Raw genomic sequence first — 25,003 nt, 5'->3', positions numbered from 1 at the left:
CGATCAAGTTTGATACTTTTTCAGGATACTCAGATGCTTCAAAGGCTTTGTCTTTTATACAGCAGTTTGACATCGCTTTCGCGGGAGGACGCTATTCAGAGCACCCCAAGATTCAGAGAGCTGCCTCTTATTTTAAGGGGAATGCTCGTACTTGGTGGTCCACTCTTCTGTTAAACAAGACTGCGCCAGTTAAATGGCTGAAATTTAAGAAGCTTTTTATTTCTTCTTGGTTGACGCAAGAATATGAACGAGATGTACGAGCTGCTTGGAACCATCTTGGGATGACCAAGAAAGATACAATCAATGCTTATTGTGAAAGATTCTGGAGCTCTTTTCTACCCGCCTCTTCATTCAAGAAGATCTCGTTCAGAGAACAGATTGAGCGGTTTACCTTGGGTCTACCTACAGAGATCCGAGATCACTGCTTGGAACAGAAGTCATCTTCTATTCAGGAGTTGATGAGTCATGAGAAGCGGGGCTTTGCCATTCACTCTGGCAGTCTGACCTACCCCACAAATGAGGCCATGACACAACGAGCCGAACAGACTTCTGGGAATGAAAGTAGAAAGAAAAAGAGCAACCCAGAGAAAAAGGATGCACGACCAAGGCTTACTCCTGAGGAGAGAGCTCGCTTCATTAGAGAGGGGAACTGCTTTGGATGCGGGGAACATGGACATATCTCTGCGAAGTGCCCTAAAAAGGCACAGAAAGAACAGAATGATAAGAACGACGACAGCCTGAGAGTTCGAGAGCAGCTGAGGAACGTGGTAGAAAAGGCAGATAGAAAAGCAAAACTGGTACCACATGGCGTGGGACTTGCATCGAATCTAATGAATGAAAGTACAAACTTTGCCGCTTTTGGGGCAAAGTGAAGGATCAGGAAGCTCTTTTGAAGGAGCCAAGGCCAACCTCTTTTCACTTGGAATTGGCGGCTCAATTTGGAATTATGCCTGACAAACTGACGCCACAGGCGGACGTAGTTCAACTGGCACCCGGATGGGATGTTGCCACTACACCGAGCATTGGCAAACATCGTTTGCAATGACAGGGGTGTTCAGCGCACGCGAGTGACGTTCTACTCGGAATCCCTTGGTACCACCAGAACTACGCCGTGGTTGACTACCGGGCCGAGAAAGCGACTTTGACAAATGAAGGGCTCAGAGATTGTACTTGATGAACTTCAGTTTCTTTACTCATTCTTTTGGGAGAGAACTGAACGATGGATAAAGGTTGAATATGTTTTGACCTGATCAAAAGAACGCCAAGATTTTTCTCCACACTTATGCCGATTGCTTTTCAGAGGGCCTGAAGATCATACCATTGATATGATACCTGGAAGCACGTCACCGAACCGGCCACCTTACCGTGTGAGCCGAGCACAGAATGAAGAGATTATGAACCAAGTGAAAGACCTCTTGGAAAAGGGTCTTGTCCAGCATAGTACTTCACCGTATTGCTCTCCACTGTTGTTGGATTTGAAGAAAGACGGATCTTGGAGAATGTGCATTGATTATAGAGCTCTCAACAAAATCACCATCAAGAACATATTTCCGATTCCTAGGATCGATGATATACTCGACAGGTTACAAGGATCCTCGTGCTTTAGCAAGATTAACTTGAGAGTGGATATCATCAGATCCGAATCGCGCCGGAAGACGTCTACAAGACAGCTTTTCGGACGACTTTTGGGTTATTTGAGTTTTTTGGTGATGCCTTTTGGCTTAACCAATGCTCCAGCGACATTTAACCGGATGATGGACAGGAGTTTTCGAGAGTACAGGCTATTTGTTGGCACTTTCTTTGATGATATCATTGTTTCTCCAAGAATGAGGCAGAACACAGAGATCATCTGCTTCAGAGATTTTTTGGGACACTTTGTCTCAGCAACAAGAGTGCAAATGGATCCGGCCAAGATAGACACTACGCGTGATTGGCCCGATTTGAAGAATGTCCATGAAGTTGAAAGCTTCTTGGGACTGTATCCGTACTACAGACGATTCATTCGAAAGTTTGCAGAGGTTGCTTCCCCTTTGCATATCTTCATACAGAAAGGAGTCCCTTTCTCGTGGGGATCCACAGAGGTGACTGCCTTTCAGACATTGAAAGAGAAATTGACTACAGGACCAAATTTGACTTTGTCGGACTTGCAGAAGTCATTTGAAGTATTTTGTGATGCTTATGGTCATAGTCTGGGTGCGGTCTTGATGCAAGAAGGCCATGTCATTGCTTACGAGAGCCGATTGTTCTCTAGGCCGGAGATGACAGCACAGATATATGAGAAAGAGCTTTTGGTAGTGATCCATGCTCTTTATGGTCATAGTCTGGGTGCGGTCTTGATGCAAGAAGGCCATGTCATTGCTTACGAGAGCCGATTGTTCTCTAGGCCGGAGATGACAGCACAGATATATGAGAAAGAGCTTTTGGCAGTGATCCATGCTCTTTACTCAGTGGCGGCACTACCTACTCGGAGCGGATTTTACTGTCTTTACAGACCATCAGAGTTTGCGCTACTTCTTGTCACAGAAGCAGCTTTCGGAAAAGCAGTTGCGGTGTGCGAACATCTTGTCACAGTTTCACTTCCAGATTGTCCATGAGCAGGGACAAAAGAATGTGGTGGCAGATGCTTCGTCTCAGAAGCCGTTGGTTCTGGCTATTTCCGTGATACATCATAGGAAATTCGAGGATATGGTCGATCAGTATGCCACAGATACAGATTTTGCAGATATTTTCACACGGATACGGGATGGGGAGACAATAGCTGGATACTCCCTTCGGGAAGGCTACTTGATGAAAAAGACTATGTTGTGCGTTACACAACCGTTGAAGGAAAAGGTTATGACTGAATGCCACTGTCCACCTTTTACGAGTCACCGCGGCATTGCTACCACCATGAAGGGGTAGAGAGATACTTCTTTTGGCCGAGACTGAAAAAGGATGTGGAAGAGTTTGTGCACAGTATGCCAGAAGGTCAAGTTTGACAGGCATAAGGCACAGGAATTGTTACAGCCTTTGCCGATACCCACCCGCCCCTTGGGAAAGTATTGAAATGGATTTCATTTTTGATCTCCCGAGAACACAGAATGATCATGATGATTTTTCGATTACATGGCACGTCTGAGACGATTGTCTCCGACAGAGGACCAGATTTATGAGTTTGTTTTGGAAGGCAATTTGGGAGAACATTGGCATGCGGTTGCAATTCTCGACATCGTTCCACTTGCAGACTGACGGGCTATTTGAGATTGCCAATTCAATGATTTTAGATTTATTGAAGTCTTGTATCTCGGATCAGAAGACTCAATGGGAAAAGAACTTACCTTTGGTGGAATTTGCCTACAATAACAAGATACACTCTTCGACGGGGAAGACGCCATGTGAGATTGTTGAAAGTGCTGTGAAGGTTCCATCCTTCCTGAGCACGAAAGATTAGATATTTGAAGCGGATGAATATTCGCGAGATTTGGATACGGCTTTTGCCAAGGTTCGCGAGACTTTGCAGGAGTCTCAAGAACGACAGAAAAAGGCAGCAGATCGTCATCATCGCGGCTTGAAATTGAAGGAGGATGATTGGGTGCTCTTACATTTTGAGAAGGCACGCCTATGAAAGAAAAAGGGAAAGGAGAGGCTTTTTCCAAAGCTTAGTATGCGATACTACGGACCTTTCCAGATCACTGACAAGATAAATGATGTCTCCTTCCGATTGAAACTGCCAGATACTTGGAGGATTCACAATGCATTGCATACGAGTCTCTTGAAACCTGTTAAGGGTGATGTGCCTGATGATGGGGAGCTTGATGAGCAACCCGAAGTGGAAGAAAACGAGGAGATCCTTGTTCCTGAACAGATTTTGGCACATAACGATACGAAGAAAGGTAAAGTCCGAAGGCGGTTCTTGGTTAAGTTCAAGAACTTTCCTGCATTTGATGCGATGTGGATGGAGGAGGAGGACCTAGCAGATACTCCTCGGATTGTGAAACTTTACCTCGATGTTTTGGTTGAGCATAGTCTACTCCAAACGGAACCCAGAAATTCAGCTTGGCCGAAGATCTGGTGCAGTGGGATGCACAAGAGGGGAGTCACTCCACTCCTTTGTCAACAGATGCCTTGATTTTGATACTAAAGTCACTGATGTCTCTATGAGCTTCAAGGATACTGAGAGCTGACAGTATTCTGTTGGATGACTTTATGAAATGGAATTCCTGATAATGATGCTGATTTGTTTCTTCACTTCTTTTGAGTGCAGGAACTGATAGACGAAATGACTGCAGCATTTTGGTCTACTTGATCTCGAATAGACATGGTTGCAATAGGGGTTAGTCAATCAGACATAGATGAGGTCCCGATTGGACCTAGATGTGATTGCTAGCTACATTGCCGATAAATCATGCTCTAAGATCCGAATGAATGTTGAATCACATGTGATGTCCTGTGATGTCTGTTTATGTCGTGTGATGTGACTGTCGATTTTGTACATGTGCTAGATGTGTGTTCCTAGTACGTAGGTACTAACAGTCAGTGTCCGCTAAGACGGTTTATGGCTTTTGTCGGTTTTGCAGGCGTAATCGCTGTTGCTAATTGGACTATTTTCTTACTTTTAATGATTAATCTCTTTTTTATGATATTTTATTATGTGCACTAAGAACTGTTAAAAGATTGTAGCTACAGGAACTGCCATCAAGAACGGACAACTCTGATGTGTCATTTGATGGGTGACGGTAAACATCGCGAAGGAGTTTCCGTAAGTTCGGTGGAAAGGGCCGGGTTACGAGTGCCCCTGATGCGTCACATGATGGGTGACGGGTTCATCAGTAAGGGGGCATCCCGTAGGCTAAGGAGGAAATCCGAACTGAGTAAGAAAATAAGCGTAAGAACGCAAGCACAAGAATAAAGATGGATTCAATGAAGCTTTTTACGAAAAACAGGAACAGTCGCGGGAGGACAGATGTTTTCCCGCGAGGAGTCGTGTCCTGCACCCGGGGACGCCTGGAATGTGTCCGTGTAGCATTGTTTTCACTAACTGAGTGAGTTTTTAAAGTTTGAACAGGTTCACACTTTATTTTATAAAGTGACCGATCACTTTTAAGTGACATGCCCCTTTATTAAGGCAGGGGGCTGAATTGCGATCTCTCTCTCTCCTCTCTCTAGAAAACGCGATTTTCTCTCTCCTCTCTCTAGGAGCGCCAAGCTCTGCTTTTGGAACCCTATTCTTGCCGGGTGTCAGACCCTATAAAAGGGTAGCCAGCATTTCAGTTTGAAGAGCCGGAAGCAACAGAAAAGCACCAGCGCTAGGATTCTTGAGAAAAGCCTGGCGACAGAATTTGCAAGTGTTCGCGTGACGACTGAGTACGGAGGTCGATTCTCCGAGCAAGGAGCGACAGGTATAAGGTGTTGATCCGCATTGAGAATTGTTGCTCTGTGTGGTTTGTTTTGCGGGAATCTCCCGTCTCACGGGAAGGCCCTTCACGGGAAGTACGGCTTTACGCCCAAGTCCCTTACGGGAAAGTACGGCTTCGCGCCTAAGTCCCTTACGGGAAGGAACGGCCTTGTGCCCAAGCCCTTACGGGAAAGCACGACCTTCGGGTCTAAGATTACAGAACGGAGGGGTTTCCTCGGGTTCTCGTGCTTGTATAAGAATTCTCCCTGAATAAAAGAATACTCTTAACGGGGGGGACCAGCCCATCTTCTGGTCCCCAATACTGTGTCGATCTTCTCTCTTCTCTCATGTTTTCAAAGAATTATAATTTTCAGATTTTCTAAGTGCTCGTGTACGCTCCCGTTTTGTGACAATGGTATCAGAGCTCGGACTCCTCTCTTTCTCTGCAAAGAAGGACGATTCCGAGAAGAACGGGAAGAACCATGTCGAGCCAAGGGAGAAGCGTTGAAGAGGAGCTTCAACAAGTGCAAGCTCCGCTTGCGGAGTTGCAACAAATCTTACTGTTGCGAGACGTCCAAAAGCTTTTGAGCGGAATGAAGAAAACGAATGGAATTGATGTAGCCAAGCATCCAGACAACACTGTGGGCGTGAGACCACAGGAGGCAAGAGAAGAAGAACGTGCCGAGGTGCACAAAGGATCTTCGGATTGGAATGAACCGCCTACTTCAAGGAAAGGCCAGGAAAAAGCACTCTCTCTGCTAGACGAGAGCAAGGACATCTCTATCTCATCTCCATCTTACTCTCCTGATTATACTTCTACTTCTCGATCATCTCGTCAGAAGAAGGAAGCAGCTACTACTGCCACTACCATACATCAACCTAAAGATAAGCCTCGATTCAAGAAGCAAGGTCGCGAGTCTCAACATCACATGAGAGTCTTCAAATCAAGCGACAAGGACATCAAGTTCGAAACCTACAACGGACGGAGAGACATCTCCAAAGCACTGTCCTTCATCAGACAGTTTGAAGTCGCCTTTACCAATGGGCACTTCACTGAAAAATCCAAATTACTCCATGTGGGGATGCACCTCAAGGAAACGGCAAGTAATTGGTGGTTAGCCAAGATTCTGGAAGGTTCTCAGGCCAAAACTTGGGAGAGCTTCAAATCTGAATTTTATGAACAATTTCTTCCACCTGACTTCGAGCAGGACATACGGAAGGAAGGGGACTGGCTTGCCCAGAAGGAACATGAAAGAGTAACGACTTATGTGGACAAGTATTGGTCGGTTCTTCTGAAGGTCACTCCCTTCATGAAGATTGCCGACGAGGAAAAGAAAAGAAAGTTCGAAGCGGGTCTCCAACCGCAGCTTCGAAAGAGTATGAAGGTGTATCCGCATGATACACTTCAAAGGATGATGGAGTCAGCAATCATTGCTGAGGATTTGCACTCAATTGGGACGCCCAGAAAGATGGAGCATAGCACTTACCGTGCAAGACAAAGAGGGGTCTACGATGACCATGGGAGCCAAGGAAAAAAAAGTCCTCCATCTAGAGACGATGATCATTCTAAGAAGCCAGAGGGCCCTGGCAAGCGAACTAAGTATCTTTCTCCTACTCAACTTCAAACTTTCAAAGAGGAAGGAAGATGCTTCTACTGTGGCGAGAAAGGACATATGAAACCGGATTGCCCGCTAAAGCAGCAACGGCAAGAACAAGCCTCTACGAGGCAAGAAAAAGCAAGGAAGGAACCCGCACCACCAAGCTCGAACTCAATTCCAGATGTTCAAGGAAACACAGAATCTAAGAAAGGGCAGCGTCAACTTCTGAAGGGCTGGGGGTCTTTGAACAACCAACGAGTACTGATTCTTTATGATCTAGGATCCACGGATAACTTCATCTCCCTGGATGTTGCGGAACGATTGTGCCTCACACCGGCTCAGCTTGGCACACCGGTTACATCCGGATCGGCATTCGAGGGGTTGACAACCAATGCAACTCCCGTGCAAGGACAGCTCAATCTTCGGATTGGCGAGTACAAGGACCGCAAATCATTTTTGATGGCACCCATCGAGGGATGTGATATCATCTTGGGTATGCCATGGCACTTTCACATGACACCTATTCCCAATTATGTGGAAAAGACCCTCACTTTTGATCATGGGGGTAAGAAAATAAAGATTCAAGCTGATGCAGGAGATTGGCAGTTCCCAATTGTAAGCCATATCTCCATTAAGAAAGAAATGAAGAAATGTGTTTCTGCTTACTTGATTTTTGCAAAGGATAAAACTAGTAGGGACTCTCTCTCTTGTCTGGAAATTAAGCGTCTTCAATTTATTGAAAAGTACAAGGATTGTTTCACGGAAACACTTCCTGATGAACTCCCTCCGGTACGCCCGGAAGATCACCGCATAGATCTCATACCGGGTAGCTCGCCTCCCAATCAACCCCCTTATCGGGTGAGTCTTGCTCAACAAGAGGAAATTATGAAGCAAGTCAACGAGCTTCTAGAGAAAGGGTTAGTACGGCCCAGTGCTTCACCCTACTGCTCTCCAGTTCTACTAGTGCAAAAGAAAGATGGCACGTTTCGAATGTGCATAGACTATTGGTCTTTAAACAAGATCACAATCAAGAATCGCTTTCCGATCCCTCGAATTGATGATATACTTGACAAGTTGCAGGGTGCAAGTGTCTTTAGTCGCATAGACTTAAAGAGTGGGTATCATCAGATACGGATCACCCCTGAGGATGTCCATAAGACTGCTTTCCGCACAACCTTTGGACTATATGAATTTTTGGTAATGCCTTTCGGCTTGACCAATGCTCCTGCGACCTTCAATCGCATGATGGACCGCATTTTCACCCCGTATCGAGCTTTTACGGGAGTATTCTTTGACGACATACTCATCTTCTCTATGTCAGAAGAGGAACATCGGAAGCACTTGGACTTAGTGTTTCAAGAATTGCGAAAGCATGAGTTGCATGTGAATGCAAGGAAGAGCAAGTTCTTTCTCTCAGAGATACACTATCTCGGCCATATAGTCTCTCACAATCAAGTGAGTATGGATCCTGCCAAGATCCGAGTGGTCGAAGATTGGCCTATTCCCACTACGGTACATGATGTACGTAGCTTTCTGGGATTATGTTTGTATTATCGGAGGTTTGTCCGAGGATTTGCTCATGTAGCAGGACCACTTCATGACTTGACAAAGAAGAAGATTCCTTTCAGATGGGGATCGAGACAACAAGGAGCTTTTGATCGGCTCAAGTACTTGCTAAGCCATGGACCTATTCTGATAGTGCCTGACTTAAGGAAACCATTTGAGGTTCACTGCAATGCTTCAAGTGATTGCATCGGAGCAGTGTTAAACCAAGAAGGCCATGCAGTGGCATACGAAAGCAGACGGCTTAAGGATGCAGAGTTGCATGCATCAATCTACGAAAAGGAACTCTCGGCTGTGATTCACGCCTTATCCAACTGGAAGCACTATCTTCTAGGAGCGGATTTTGTGATCAAGACTGATCACCAGAGTTTGCGGTATTTTCTTACGCAAAGGAAACTATCTGAGAAGCAGATGAGGTGGGCAAACTTTTTGTCTATGTTTCACTTCCAGATCCTTCACACGGCTGGGAGTAAGAATGTAGTCGCAGACGCGTTGTCTAGGCGGCCAAGGGTGAACGCTATCACTTCGGTGTATCACCAAGAATTAGAAGCACTACCGGATCTGTATCCGAATGATCCAGACTTCTCCACCATCTGGGGAAAGCTACATCGTGGAGAGAATGAGTTTCCCTATTCCATCCAGGACGGTTATCTCTACCACCATCAGGCCATATGTGTGGCGGAACCATTAAGAAAGAAGATCATGGATGAAGCACACGCTTCGCCTTATGCGGGTCATCGGGGTATTCTCCCTACGACCTTAGCAATGGAAAGATATTTCTTTTGGCCTAGCCTTAAAGCAGACACTGATAAGTATGTCAAGGAATGCTTGGTTTGCCAAAAAGTGAAGTATGATCGGCATAAGACGCCTGGGTTGCTACAACCTTTGCCTGTGCCTAATGAACCTTGGGAAAGTATTGCCATGGACTTCATCATGGACCTCCCTAGAACCCAGACTAGAAATGACGCGATCTGAACCATTGTGGACAGGTTTAGCAAGCAAGCACACTTTATACGAGTCAAGAAAACGATCAAAGCAGATCATATGGCTAGGGTCTTTCTAGCACAGATCTTTTAAGCATCATGGAATGCCTAAGTCTATTGTGAGTGATCGAGATCCTCGCATGACAGGAAATTTTTGGCGTGCCTTGATGGATAATCTTGGTACAAAGCTGAATTTTTCATCTGCCTACCATCCTCAAAGTTTCAAACGGACGGGCAAAGTGAGATAGCCAATTCCACAGTATTGGATATGTTAAAAGCTTATGTGTCAGACCGGCAATCTGATTGGGAGAAATATTTGCCTCTTGTCGAGTATGCGTATAACAATACCATACACTCATCGACGGGGAAAGCACCTTTTGAGATTCTCTATGGTAAGCCTTTGCTTCCACCCATCCTTTTAACTAAGGATAAGATCTTTGCAGCAGATGAATTTGTCCGGGATTTGGACACCGCCTACGGGCAAGTTAGGAGAGCTATTCTACGCTCTCAGGAAAAGCATAAGAAAGTTGCAGACAAGCACAGAAGGAATCTAGACTTAACAGTCGGACAGTTAGTCTTACTCAAGTTTGAGAAGGCAAGACTTAAGAAACAAGCGTCTCATAAGGGGAAAGTGGTAAAACTTTCTACCCGTTATTATGGGCCGTTTAAGATTACTGAGCGAGTGAATGATGTCGCTTTCCGATTAGAGCTACCGCCTAATTGGAAGATCCATAATGCTTTCCATGTCAGTTTACTCTGGCCGTATGTGGGACCGCCTCCGAGCCAGCCTAGCGTTGAGGAACCTCCTGAGGTTGAGGAAACAGAAGAAATACTCCAACCGGAGCATATAGTAAGTCATCAGGAGCGGTCTCTCAAATCCGGAAAGATAGCACGGATGTATTTGGTTAAGTTTAAGAACTATACGAATCTAGATACTCAATGGATGACGCAGGAGGAATTAGCAGCTTATCCCGAGATACTGGAGGTATATGTCCAAGCACTACAGTTGAGGTCAACTGTTTAGAAGCCAGAGGGATGGTGCTAATTGGACTATTTTCTTATTTTTAATGATTAATCTCTTTTTTATGATATTTTATTATGTGCACTAAGAACTGTTAAAGATTGTAGCTACAGGAACTGCCATCAGGAACGAACAACTCTGATGTGTCATTTGATGGGTGACGGTAAACATCGCGAAGGAGTTTCTGTAAGTTCGGTGGAAAGGGCCGAGTTACGAGTGCCCCTGATGCGTCACATGATGGGTGATAGGTGCATCAGTAAGGGGGCATCCCGTAGGCTAAGGAGGAAATTCGAACTGAGTAAGAAAACACACGTAAGAACGCAAGCACAAGAATAAAGATGGGTTCAATGAAGCTTTTTACGAAAAGCAGGAACAGTCGCGGAAGGACAGATGTTTTCCTGCGAGGAGTCTGTGTCTGCATTGCATCTGTGTCGTGTCCTGTACCCGGGGACGCCTGGAATGTGTCCATGTAGCATTGTTTTCACTAACTGAGTGAGTTTTTAAAGTTTGAACAGGTTCACACTTTATTTTATAAAGTGACCGGTCACTTTTAAGTGACCGGCCCCTTTATTAATAAAATAAAGCAAGCAAGGCTCTTATAGAAAAAGCTAGCGCTAAAACCAAGGCAGGGGGCTGAATTGCGATCTCTCTCTCCTCTCTCTAGAAAACGCGATTTTCTCTCTCCTCTCTCTAGGAGAGCCAAGCTCTGCTTTTGGACCGCTATTCCCGACAGACCCTATAAAAGGGTAGCCAGCGTTTCAGTTTGAAGAGCCGGAAGCAGTAGAAAAGCACCAGCGCTAGGATTCTAGAGAAAAGCCTGGCGATAGAATTTGCAAGTGTTCGCGTGACGACTGAGTACAGAGGTCGATTCTCCAAGCAAGGAGCGACAGGTATAAGCTGTTGATACGCATTGAGAATTGTTGCTCTATGTGGTTTGTTTTGCAAGAATCTCCCGTCTCACGGGAAGGCCCTTCACGGGAAGTACGGCTTTACGCCCAAGTCCCTTACGAGAAAGTACGGCTTCGTGCCCAAGTCCCTTACGGGAAGGAACGGCCTTGTGCCCAAGCCCTTACGGGAAAGCACAACCTTCGGGTCTAAGATTACAGAACGGAGGGGTTTCCTCGGGTTCTCGTGCTTGTATAAGAATTCTCCCTGAATAAAAGAATACTCTTAACGGGGGGGGAACCGGCCCATCTTCTGGTCCCCAATACTGTGTCGATCTTCTCCCTTCTCTTATGTTTTCAAAGAATTATAATTTTCAGATTTTCTAAGTGCTCGTGTACGCTCCCGTTTTGTGACAATCGCGGTCGATTACAATGCTTTCAAGAGGGGGTATGTTACAAAGTGATGACGTAGCGGACAGCAGAAACCCTTAAAAAACCTGCAAACCCTAATTTTTGCCACAAACCCTAATTTCCGAAAATCGCGGAGGTCTTTTAAAAAAACGCAAATCTCAGCTTTTGGCCAAAAAAAAAGAATAATTGCTTTTTATTGCTCTCATTGAGAGAGAGAGAGAGAGAGAGAGAGAGAGAGAGAGAGAGAGAGAGAGAGAGAATTTGCTTTTGCTTTCAGAAACTCTCTGTGAGAGAGGGAAAAGAGCTTTTGCTTTCACGGCTTTTGATTTTGAAGCTTTTGGGGCTCTACTTTTGGGCATCCCTTGTAACCTTTAAATAAGTGGTGAGGGCTTCACTTCTCAGAGCATCTGGACGCAAAGTCTGAGAGTGAAACCCTAACTGCTCTCTTGTACTTTGATGATTGATTAATACAAAAAGAAATACCGAAAGGGGCGCCAGTCTCTGTGGCCAATATCTCTAGGCACGGAACTCCGCCGGGCCAGTGCAAATCTATTGTGATCTGTGAATTGTTTGAAGTGGTTATTTGGTGCTGTCGTGATTGATTCTTGACTTGGAGTGTCCAAGTCTGTTACAACGCACAACTTGGATGAGAAGGCTTAGCTACGCCTAGAATGAAAGGTCTGTTTGATCAGTTAAGAGAGAACCAAGTATTTTACCAAGATCGACTTACGATCTGGCTATCATCAAGTTAGAATAAGGGCCGAAGATGTTGCAGAAACAACCTTTAGGACTATATATGGACATTATGAGTTTTTGGGCTTACCAATGCACCAACTACCTTTATGAAGCTGATGAATAGTGTTCTACGGCCCTATCTAGGCAAATTTGTAGTAGTCTTTGTTGATGATATCCTCATCTAGAGTCGTACTCGAGAGGAGCATTTACGACCTCTTAAAAAGGTGTTCCAATTTCTCAGAGAAAATTCTCTTCATGCAAAAATCTAAATGTGCATTCTTTGCCGAACAAGTGAAATATCTTGGTCATATCATTTCTAAAGATGGAATCAGGATGGATCCAGAAAAAATTCAAGCTCTTTTGCAATGGCATGAACCTAAGAACCTAAAAGAGCTGCAGATCTTCTTAGGAATGTCTAGATTTTATCGTAGATTTATTAAGGATTTTGCCAAGATAGAAGTCCTCATGGTGGACCATCTCAAAGGAAAGGGAAAAACTTTGAGTGGAGGAAAATTAAAAGAAAAGTATGCAAAAATTAAAGGTAGCAATAGCTACAGCTGCAATTTTATACATAGTGGATCCCAATAAACCTTTTGTGGTCGAGACAAATGCTAGTAATGTTGTTATAGGTGCAGTTCTAACTCAAGAGGGTCGACCGATAGCTTTTGAAAGTAAAAGGTTAGACCATGCACAGCAAAATTACTCAGTATATGAGAGGGAGTTGTATGCTATTGTACATGCATTGAAGAAATGGAAGCGCTATTTATATGGTGTTAAGGTTATGATAGTGTTTGATCAAGAATCATTAAGCATTGGGTGGGTTTCCAATCAAACAAAATTGAAAGGTCGTAAGGCCAGATGGGTCGATCCGTTCCGGCAAGGGAAAGGGGCTGAAATCTGGCTGCTATGCTGAATTCTGCAAGCGCTAGGGCTGATCTGCTGAATTCTGCAAAAACGCCAGGCTGAAAGCTGATTCGAAAACACTGGTGCTGATCTGGAGCAAAAACGCTAGTCTCAGTTGCCTTCTGCAGAAATGCGAGGGCTGAACTGTAGGGCTTGATCAATGTGAGAGAATTGCTAGCTTGTTGCTCCCTTTATAGGTGAGTTTTGCTGGTTATAAACTTCTTAAGGCTTAGGTAGGGCAAAACCTCTGTCAAATTTTTATAAAATGAATCATTAAAATGATTTATTAATAAGTTTGACCAATGCTAAGTTTTTGCGTAAAACTATTGCACATATGCCCACTCGGGAATCTGATTGACGCAAGGAATGGCTCCTCTAATCTAAAACTACATGCATGTCATGCCAGATGCACACCGTAGTGTAATAACATGTGCCAAAACGCTTGTACAAACCATTTATGCAAGAGGGTTCCAAAACTGGAAAAGCTAATCTAATGTACTTGTCCGGACATGCTGGTCCTGCGAAAAGGCTCACAAAATTGCCGGTACTAATTCTCCTAGGATTCTAGACACTCCTATTGTAGCGAATGGAGCTCAGCGAGCTATTTGCGAGCAGGCTATGGCGAGCGAGAGAGAGAGAGAGAGAGAGAGAGAGAGAGAGAGAGAGAGAGAGAGAGAGAGACTGTTGTTAGCATGGAGAACACATGCACACACACACACACACACACACACACATGCGGAACCTCCACTCCCTATCTCGTGGCTTGCCGCGCCGCCCCTGTGCATGGCAAATCCTCCCCAAGTTCTACCGCGTGGCTTTCTTAACCCTTGTCAATAATTGGGGGCGGTTCCTACACTTGACCACAACCCTCATAGAGTATCTGGCGCCTAATCTCTTCTTTTTTTGGAACACATACTCTACCTTTGTAGAGTAAATAGCCATCATCTATGGAAAAATTCTTCCACTTCAATCCTTCTAAAGCACCCATCGATGCTTCATTCTCATTGGAAACGTCTTGTTCACATCCCCCTATTGGATGGTTTCCCATATCTTGGAATATGCAAGATCAACCTCATATTTATCTCTTAATGATTCAAGTAGATCACTATCGAATCGAGTAATACTCAATTCATTTATCATAGGCATCCTACTAAGGCAATCTGCTACCACATTATATTTCTCTTTGCGATACTTAAGCTCATAATCAAACTCCTGTAATTGTCTGTCTCGCCGGTCTTTACGTTGCGGTCCGGTACTTCAGCAGTCCATTGAGCCTCTTCTCAACCATTCCCTCACGCTATCAATGCTCCCATTGCTGTCCATCGTCGGCCCTATCATCATCTGCGTCTTCAACCCTTCATTCTCTCACATAAGGAGCGGAAATGAGGCCTAGATCTACCCCCTTGGCGGCCATCCGCGATGCCACATCGAGAAGGATCCAAAGGTGCATCAAATCAGCCCCGGAGGTGCTTCATCTTGCAAAGTTATTGCGGCCACATTCCCCATTCGAGTCAATAGAGTTTGCACTTGAGGTATTGAATGCGTGTACATTCCGTTTACGCAATCAAAAGCAAATATCACATCGGCAACGGTGTGGGGGGGCCTTTAGAGGGTTGGTTGGGACCCCATCAGGTATCACTCTCCTCTTTTCTCTCTCTTTCTCCCTCTGCACATCTTCTCTCCCATTCCCTCTCTTCAAGGAAAGTAAAAAGAACCATCATTCATGCTAAAGCAATCACTAATGCAAGAAAAGAAGTAAAGATACGTGGAAGTGTAAAACCTAGATCTCCACCATTTCAATTCCACTCCAACTGACATTCATATCAGAGCTTTGTGATTTTGTACTAATCCGCTAATCTTTGAATTTTTTTCTCTCTCTAGTGTTTGATTGTCTGTTGTAGCATTTCACCCAAGGACGCTTCTCTCACTCAAGGGCCATTGCACGTAGAACCGTGCACCTTGAGCGTAGGAAATGCAAGCATTGTATACCGGGGGTTATAGTCGTGGGGCGCCTGCGAGAAGGTAGTGGACTTGGTGTGCACGCTCGATCACCTTGATGTAAAGAAAGGATAATTTCAGTCGTCATAACTTCTTCGACATGATAAATCGCATCATTGAAGACATGCATCGGAAACATGAAGATGTTGATTGCGAGTATCAAGATTTGTTGGCTGCCTATGATGACAAAGGAAGGCGCCATCCAGATCAGCCTATTAGTTTTGGAGTCTTGGCATTGTTCGAACATCATCTACTTGGCGAATTCCATCATGCTAGAAGAGGCATTGCATCGTCATCGATCTATACCCATCTTTGGCAGCACATTGTGTCCACACCATCTGCATCTTCTTGGCAATCAATAGCCATCAATCCGGAGCCAAGGTTCCAATCCGAGGCAACCACAGCGGGGGTTCGCAGGCATCGTGAGCCTACATTCGCAGCCACATCTGTTGCAAAGACAAGTCGAAGCCCCAAGAGGAGCCTATCTTTGAGGATTTGTTTGGCGGTTTCATGAGGCATCATACAGAGAACTTGCCATGGTTCATGGGCATTCCAAAACACATCCATCTTCATCTCCCATTCGGCGTTGCTCTCGCCAATCTTCCCACATAGGGGCAGCATAGCCTAGCCAGTAACCTTCCTGGACATCGGCATTTGCATATTCAGCCATTCGCTCTGAGCATCCATCCGGTTTACAGTTAGGTTCACACCATCCGAGTTGGGGCGGCAAAGGTTTTTGTTTGCTTGTAACCAACAAGGGCATCATTGATCCAAAGTGCAGTCCATTGCTTGCGAGTAGATGCATCATCTCCATCCGTGTCTTTTGGATGCTTCCACATCACTCCACAGAGCCTCTCCCTCTCAACAGTAGCCGTGGAGGACATCAACTAGGTCATTCAGTGGAGACCATCTTATGGCATGCATTTCAATATCAGTACCTCACTTCATCAAGACGGGATGTCACCTGCACATTGTGCCACGTGGACATACTTCAACGATTTCCAGAGCCAATTCTGTACATATCTCTAGACAGGGTGTCTAGAATCCTAGGAAGATTAGCACCGGCAATTTTGTGAGCCTGTTAGTAGGACCAGCATGTTTGGACGAGTCCATTAGATTACCTTTTCCAGTTTTGGAATCCTATTGCATAAATGGTTTGTACAAGCGTTTTGGCACATGTTATTACACTACGGTGGGCATCTAGCATGACGTGCATGTAGTTTTAGATTAGAGGAATCCAACAAGCCATTCCCTGCGTCAATCAAATTCCCGGGTGGGCAGATGTGCAACAGTTTTACCAAAAACTTAACGCTAGTCAAACTTATTAATAAATCACTTTAATGATTTGATTTATAAGAATTTGACAGCGGTTTTGCCCTACCTAAGCCTTAAGAAGTTTATAACCAACAAAACTCACCTATAAAGGGAGCAGCAAGCTAGCGATTCTCTTAGATTGATCAAGCCCTACAGTTCAGACCTCGCGTTTCTACAAAAGGCAACTGAGCCTAATGTTTTTGCTCCAGCTCAGCACCAGTGTTTTCAAATCAGCTTTCAGCCTTGGCGTTTTTGCAAAATTCAGCAGATCAGCCCTAGCGCTTGTAGAATTCAGTAGAGCAGCCAGAGTTTTCAGAATTCAGCCCTTTTCCCTCACCGGAACAGATCGGATCTATATATACATAGATGAATCCAGGATAAGCCTAGATTCACCTATTAAGGAAAGTGCAAGGTATAGACCCATGGTAGTCACGCACAAGACAATATAACCATCAGCTCATCATGCGTAGTATTGACTAAATACCATGACATCCCCACTAATGTCGTCAGTGCCCAATAGTGGGTGTAGAACTAGGTACTAACATATGCTCCCAAACACAACACACACCACACCCACACACACATGAGCATACATCAACACATAATTCAGCGTTTTGAGTTTCTGTCATGACTCCGGAGATCAAGGGCAGACTCAGCCATAATGAAGCCTAGCACTAAAAGAAACATTAAATTGGAAAAATTAGCACAAGAAATGAGATAGTTGAGAGGGCATACTCACCATAATGGATCAAATCTATCCTCACCGGTCTTAACGTTGCGGTCCGGTACTTCAACAGCCCATTGAGCCTCTTCTCAACCATTCCCTCGCCCTATCAATGCTCCCATTGCTGTCCATCGTCGGCCCTATCATCATTTGCGTCTTCAGCCCTTCATTCCTCTCACGTCGGGAGGCGGCCATCCACAATCTCACATCGAGAAGGATCCAAAGGTGCATCAAATCAGCCCGGAGGTGCTTCATCTTGCAAAGTTACCGCGGCGGCATTCCCCATTCGAGTCAATAGAATCTGCAATTGAGGTATTGCATGTGTGTACATTCCATTTACGGAATCAAAAGCAATATCACATCGGCAGCGGTGTGGGGGGGCCTTGAGAGGGTTGGTTGGGACCCCATCGGGTATCGCTCTCCTCTTTCTCTCTCTTTCTCCCTCTACATATCTCTACCTCTCCCTCCCATTCCCTTTCTTGAGGGAAAGTAAAAAAACCCATCTTCATGCTAAAGTAATCACTAATGCAAGGAAAGAAGTAAAGATACGTGGAAGTGTAAAACCTACATCTTCACCGTTTCAATTCCGCTACACCTGACATAGAGAGAGGAGAGTCAACACGGCACGGCGGAGTTCCGCACCCAAATGCACTGGCCCCAAAGGCTGGCACCCCTTTCGGTATTTTTTTATTGTTATGCTCGCAAAGTACAACTCCCCGAGGGTCCAACTCTCTCCAAGACTCTGCATCCAAATGCTCCCAGAGAGTGACCCTAGAGACACACACAAACAGTACAAGGGATGCCCAAAAGCAGGGCCCAAAAAGCACTTAAGCAAAAAGCACTTCAACCAAAAGCATCTGCTCCCAAAATCCGACGCAAAGGCTGCCAACAACGCAAAACGTGAAAATCCGTACAATTTGCCACGTCAACATCACCAGCACAAATCATGGAATCTATACAGCTTGCCACGTGGCACAGCCAGCACGATTTACAATCAGCCTCAGACTTCAAGCTTTTCAATTTTTTTTAGGGTTTTAGGCCTCCCGTCGGTGCTCCATAAGTTGGGTAGGACTAGGATTAAAAATCCCTAGTCACTCTTCAATTTTAGGCCCCTCAGCCACACATTTAGGGTTCAATTCTTCGGGGTTTTCAGCTCCTCTTGTCCACTTGGCCATTTCTCTTCCAGTTGGGTACGCCACGTCATCACTCTGTGACCGCACCGCTTAGCCTCCTCCCAGACAGACAGTCCTAGGCAGGAAGCTACTCAACGCCTACCTCCTCACTCCCCCCGCAAAAACACATTTTGGGTTCAATTCTTCGAGGTTTTCAGCTCCTCTTGTCCACTTGGCCATTTCTCTTCCAGTTGGGTACGCCACGTCTTCACTCTGTGACCGCACCGCTTAGCCTCCTCCCACACAGACAGTCTTAGGCAGGAAGCTACTCAACGCCTACCTCCTCACTCCCCCCGCAAAAAACCTAAAAAGGTCTAGGCCATGAGCTTAGAGGCTTGATACAACCAAATGCTCCCCAAACCACAGCCTGCGTCACTTGGAGGTTTTGAGCATACAACTAAACGCTCTCCAGACACCCTATCTGCGTCATTCAGAGGTTTTTCAGCATACAACCAAACGCTTTCCAACAATCAAAAACGCTTTCCAACCAACGTGAACAATTGTCAAATCCGTACCAAGATAAGTTTAAAACAGATACAATCCATTTCAAACACAAATTCTAAACAGTACTTTCTCAAACAAAGTTCAAAAAATATATAAATACAAAGCAATTAGAAAATTCATTCAGGGTTTTGTTAGGACAGTGACCAGTCAAACTTTGAGGACGAGCTTGTCCTTCTACATGAAGGTGATTATGCGGTTCCGGATCTAGAATGTCGCTTTATTCTTGTCATGCCAAGGCATGCCCAAGAGAGCGTCACAATTGTGCAACTACATGATGTGGAGATTTGCTTTTTCTTGGTATCCTCAGATGGTCGCTAGGAGAGCACCAACACCTTCTCAGTTTGGCCATTGGCTAGCTCGGCCTCAAGTTCTCCACCCTATGAATCATAGTCAAAATCCATCTGCTTGAAGAAGTCAGAACGGATGAAATTCTCAGTAGCTCTGGGATCAAAAAGGATAAGGGCTTTCAAGCCATTGATTTTTCCATAAGCTCTTCACAATTCAATTGAACTTTTGAGATTAATGCCACAAATATCAGTACAAGTCCAATGACAAGTGTAGCTCTCTCAGCCGGAGGAGTTGGAGGTGGCTTTGAGGATGTCTCGGCTCTTTGAGGATATGAATTGTAAGTATGCCCTATCTGAAAACGTTCAAAGCATCGGCCTTCTACAATAGGGTTTCTCCTCGTTGGCACTATGTCAAACGAGGCCTTTGAGGTTGACTTTCACGAGATTCCCGAGGGTTTGTTCGTTGTTGCAGAGAGTTCTAATTGTTTGCTGAAATTTCGTCTGTAGTAAACTCTAGCTTCCCTTTCATAAGCTTATAGCCGACGGCAGCATGGTCCACAAGCTCTTGCATTGTCGATACTTGTTTAGACAAACAATATTCCTATAAGGTTGATGGCAATCCAATGGTAAATCGCTTACATTGGTCCTCCAAGGAAATCAACTTGAAGAAGACACCGAAAGGTTCTATTTTTGCACGAAGTTCTATGACATCCCTGTTCGAAGGTCATATTTTTTCAGAATGGGGAAACTTGAAAATGCTTGCCACGGAGACTATGGAAGACTACGACCAAAGGTTCCACGACGTCTCTTGAAAGCTTGCCAAGTCCTTGGACCACAAGATTGGGTCGCGATTGAACTCCACCACTATGTAGCATTATCTTTGAGAAATCCCGCAGCTCGAGAAATCTTTGTTTCTTCTGTATAGTTCCCCAAAGCATAGATGTTGTAGAATTGTTGTAGGAACTACAAGGCTTTATTCTGATCTTTCACTCCCAAAAAGTGAAAAATCTATTGTTGCACCACCATCTTTGAAATCCTTTGGTTGATTAGGCACAAACCCCGTATGTGGACAGTAGGGGTATCCATACAGGCTCCAATCATTGTACCTAGGTGGTGGTGGTGGTGGTGGTGGTAGGGGAGGTGGTGGCAACGGCGGTGGCAGAGGCTGTTGAACCGGATGAGGGTCAGATGGATGCACTATGTTCCTCAAGACTGCCCCGCTTGGAACAGAAGGTTGAGAGGGTTGCCGGTTAGAAGCTCTGGTACTTTCTAGTGTTGGAGGAGGTGGTACCACTTGAAGCATCAAAGGGGGCAACATGCAGTTCCCAAAATGTTGAAAACTTTGCAGCATCGGGAGATTCTATTGAGGATGCCACAAAAGTATGTTGCAAAGCTCATCGAGAAGAAACTACAGATACTCTGTAGAATCCAGAAACGTCATGATATTCTATCTTTTAGAAAAGCACACGGTTGGAGCTCTGATACCACTGTAACGAGAGGGCACCACGTGCCAATGGAAAAGGGCAAACGGAACAAACTTTAAGCACTTCAAAACAACTGCACTAAGAGAGATGCATGACACACAAGACACGGAGTGGCGCAGTTCCACCCCAGGAGAGCACTGGCCCCAAACAAAGGCGCCCCTTTTGGTATTTCAATTTTCTTTATATTGCTTCAACATGTTTTAGCACCGATGGCTCTGCTCTGGATCTACTCCCGCTAGAATGTCAGAGAGAGAGTCCATCGTTCATATTTAAAGGCCCCAAGCCTTCTAAAAGCAGTTTACATGAAAAGCATTAAACCCAAAAGCATTTGGTCTAAAAGCTGACGCCCAAAAGCAGCCAACGCAATTTACAGAAATCTGTACAACTACCACGTTAACATGTCAGCGCGAATCGGGGGCATCCGTACACTTTCACGTCAACATGTCAACGCGAATTGCGGCGAACGGTCCGTACAACAATGACATGTCATCTTCTTTTTACGCTGGGACTTTTGTGTGCGTGTGTGTGTGTGTGTGTGGATGCTTTATTTTTAGGCCCCGTTCGGATGGGGTGCCATAAGTTGGGCAGACTTTTAATATTTGGCCCACTCGGTGAGGACCTGTAAGTTGGTGAGAACTTCCTTTTCTTCTGCTTCTTATAGGGTTTAGGCCCCTCGGCCGGGATCTGCAGGGTTAGGCTCGGGAAGCCCTAACCCAGTCAGGTCTTCAGTGACTTGGCACGTCAAAAGTTTGTGACACCTGCTTCAAGCCATAGAAAGCCTTCCACAACCTGTAAACTTTGTCGCTCTATCCTTGAGTTGAGAATCCTAGAGGCTGCTCTGCATATTCCTCCTCTAAGTTTTCCTTGCGACAGGCCAACTAAGACCCATCTGATTTATATTTCTTCTTGTCCCACTTGACACTAATGACCTTCCGCATTGGTAGCCGTTGAACCAGCTCTTTTGACGCTAGATTTTGAAAGCATTGACTTCTAAAGCTTTTGGTATCGGTCTTTGAAAGCAAGTGATTTTTTCTGCAATGATATTTTAATGTGGTGATCCTCTAATCTTTGATGCTAATTCTTGAACTTGACAAAACCATCGCTAATCATTAATCTTTGCACTCATTCCTTCAATCCTTCAACATCTCTCTCTCACTCACACACACTCTGTCTCTTAGATAGATATATTTAAACACTTTCTTTGGTTCCTTATGCACATTTATTAAAGCTATTAAAGCCAAGCCTATCTTAACCTTTCTTATGCTTGTTTTGATATAGTGAGATCTTATATCAACTTAAGCGGACCTTTGGCCAGAAAAATGCCTTCAACATTCTAGAGAGAGCATGGTAAAGAAATGTACCCATCTTATGGTCGGGGAACAGGTCTTGCAAAAATGTAGAGGAGCTTGATATCTGAAATATAACAAATTGCCGATTGAAAGTGTAAAATGAAACGAGGAAATCGCTCTATGGTACATGCACATGCACACGAGAGAGAGAGAGAGAGCAACCTGCTGCAATCTGCGTGCCATAGAGCTGCATTTCTCAGACATGTCTTCAGCATTGTTGCATAGCTCCGCCTGCGCTGAAAGATAAAGCATTTGACAGGGCGGGGGATGGTGGTGCATACCATGGAAGAAGACCTTGTAGAAGACGCACCAAGAGCAAAACAAACTTGGCCAGAAGAAAATCGTCCGTGGAGTGGTGAGAAGAAAGCGCATGGCGGGAGAGCATGGAGATGGTAGCCTGCAGCGCGGCAAGCTCTTGCAACTCCTCCATTTCTGCTCGCTAAACGTATGATTTCCGATAGTCTTACATCTCACATATACAACTAGTTACACACGAATGGGTGGGCCCTCGTTACTTCCTTTTGGGAGGTGGGATCAATGGCTCACGATCACCGGTTGATTGTGACCGTTGGATTGCCTATGGAATGCAAAAGATTCCCACATTTTCAGATCTAAGGCTTGAATCCACTACCCTCTCCCCTACATAATTGTCTCTAACCACTAGACTATCGCACATTCATTGAAGGGTGTGTGTGTCGTAAGTTTATAGATCACAGCGTCGCGGACCCTCCCCAGTTCACACCAAGATCACACTTTGTTCATGTTGAGTTCACACCGAGTTCGCACCAAATTCGGTGTGTTGCACATACCTCCCGAGTTCACTCTTAGTTCACACCTAGTTCACATGGCGATCGGACGGCCCGGATTGCACCCACCTCGCGACGCCTACTGTGGGCCATTGATCCCACCTCCCTAGGGAGGTGTCAATTAGTGACAAGGTGGGCGGGCCTCAGTACTATCCATGGGATATTAAATGAAGTATAAGCGGTGGGATCTACGGTGCTGAAGTGAAGCACATTTCTCACGAAACTCGGACACCGTCCAATTTGTTCTTGTTTACCTTTTTGGTACATGTTTACTTTTGCCCCTGTACGAATTCACTTTATCAGAGACTAGTTTCTATGTGGGTACAAGTAACCCCACGCATATGCGTGGTTAGGGCGTTCGGCTCCCAAACAAGAGGTCGTTGAAAATCACTTCAAAAAGGATCTGTCTCCTGACCCGAGGAAGGAATAGTGCTCACAACAAATCTGGCTAGCGAGAAGTAAAGTCGTTCCTGGAGCCGAAGGCTCCCTACTAATTTCCCCCTTCAACCAATGACTTAGAAGTTGCCATAGATCTTCTCAAGAGCCACAAAACCTTGGGTCATGACTTCCCAACAAATTCTTCCAAACATTCAAATCCACACGCTTCCTTGCCATCTAGGAGGAATCCCTCAAGTATGAAGCCTTGCAATTAATACTGGTGTATAATAAAACTTCTTCATAAAAGAGGACCCAAAGAGCAATTCACCAACATGCTCACCATGACCTATAAGATCTATGCCATATCCATAGCACTTAGAATCTCCCATTCTCTCTTCAAATGGCTTAACCAAGAGCAAAAAGGATTCATTAAGGGTAGAAGAATCTTGGAAGTAGTCATTTCACTTCAGGAGGGAATTGACTATGCCTACGAAACCCAACAGGACTTCATCCTTTTTAAAGTCGACTTTGGCAAGGCCTATGATAGGCTTGACAAGAACTTCATTCTTGACTCCCTTCACTGCATGAGCTCTGGCCCAAGTATTATCCTCAGCATTAAAATTCTCTTTGGTAGCCATAGCCAAGGTATGTATAAATGGGAACTGTCAAAGCCCTTCCCATTGGAAAAGTTTGTCAGGCAAGGATATCCAATCGCCTCGATATTGTTTACAGTTGTTGTTGACGGTATGAACTACTTGATCAAAGATAAAATGAGTCAACGAGTAATCGAGCACATAATGATGCCCAGATGCTTCCAACAATGTTTGTCAAAGTTTGTAGATGACACCAATGCACTGGTTGTGAATGAGCCCACCTCCATTGCAGAATTTTGGTCCTCCCTAGACACATCTTGCAGGGCCTTTGGTTCCATAATCAATCATGCCAAAATTTGGCCTCCTCTCTCTCTCTCTCTCTCTCTCTCTCTCTCTCTCTCTCTCTCTCTCTCTCTCTCTCTCTCTCTCTCTCTCTCTCTCTCTCTCTCTCTCTCTCTCTCTCTCTCTCTCTCTCTCTCTCTCTCTCTCTCTCTCTCTCTCTCTCCCCTTTTTTTTTAAATCACAAAACTGCTCTATGATTAAAGTAATCCAAAACCAGGCCAAGTTCATTGCCATAACCAGTATACATAGTTTGAAATCTCACTCACTTGTAAAGCATCCATGTGTTGTCAAATCACAAGAATAACAATTTTGTCAAAGAGATTGAAGCCCATGTCATCATCAAATTCCTCCTCCTTCTCTTCTTTCTTCTCCTCTGCAGAGCAGGAGCAGCAACACCACCGCCACTGCCACCGTTGGCAACAGCAACTGCAATACCTCCACCGCCTCCACCACTAGCTACAAGCCTTTCCCTTCCTAGAGCTAGGACTTCATTCACATCCTTGCCTCCGAACTCGTTGGAAAAGGGATCAAATTTATCGTCATCAACCTCGAGTCCAACAGAGACAAGAATGAACGTGAT

General features: G+C 45.0%; 1 protein-coding gene and 1 pseudogene across 4 annotated transcripts in view; both read right to left on the bottom strand.

Moving 5' to 3' along the window:
• LOC147464153 (ATP synthase subunit B) overlaps positions 1 to 22,781 on the bottom strand; it is a 153,410-nt gene extending 130,629 nt beyond the window's left edge. For 3 of the 4 annotated variants that reach the window (XR_015185618.1, XR_015185619.1, XM_086493065.1), the window contains exons 1-3: positions 22,615 to 22,781; positions 22,467 to 22,535; positions 22,317 to 22,368 (exon numbers count right to left, since the gene is read on the bottom strand). Coding sequence is in view for 2 of the 4 variants with exons in the window: in XM_086493065.1 (XP_086349191.1) it covers positions 22,317 to 22,368; positions 22,467 to 22,535; positions 22,615 to 22,734 (241 nt within the window). In the remaining 2 variants the exon portion in view is untranslated. The remainder of the gene's footprint in view (positions 1 to 22,316; positions 22,369 to 22,466; positions 22,536 to 22,614) is intronic. The other variant, XM_086493071.1, reaches the window with a different exon arrangement.
• Positions 22,782 to 24,710: 1,929 nt separating this feature from the next.
• On the bottom strand, positions 24,711 to 25,003 carry LOC147464152 (uncharacterized; annotated as a pseudogene).

This window comes from Adiantum capillus-veneris, chromosome 2, assembly GCF_014529385.1.
Source record: "Adiantum capillus-veneris isolate H3 chromosome 2, ASM1452938v2, whole genome shotgun sequence".
Taxonomy (NCBI): domain Eukaryota; kingdom Viridiplantae; phylum Streptophyta; class Polypodiopsida; order Polypodiales; family Pteridaceae; genus Adiantum; species Adiantum capillus-veneris.
The sequence above is the reverse complement of the archived record's forward strand: the minus strand, read 5'-3'. Positions and strand labels throughout refer to the sequence as shown.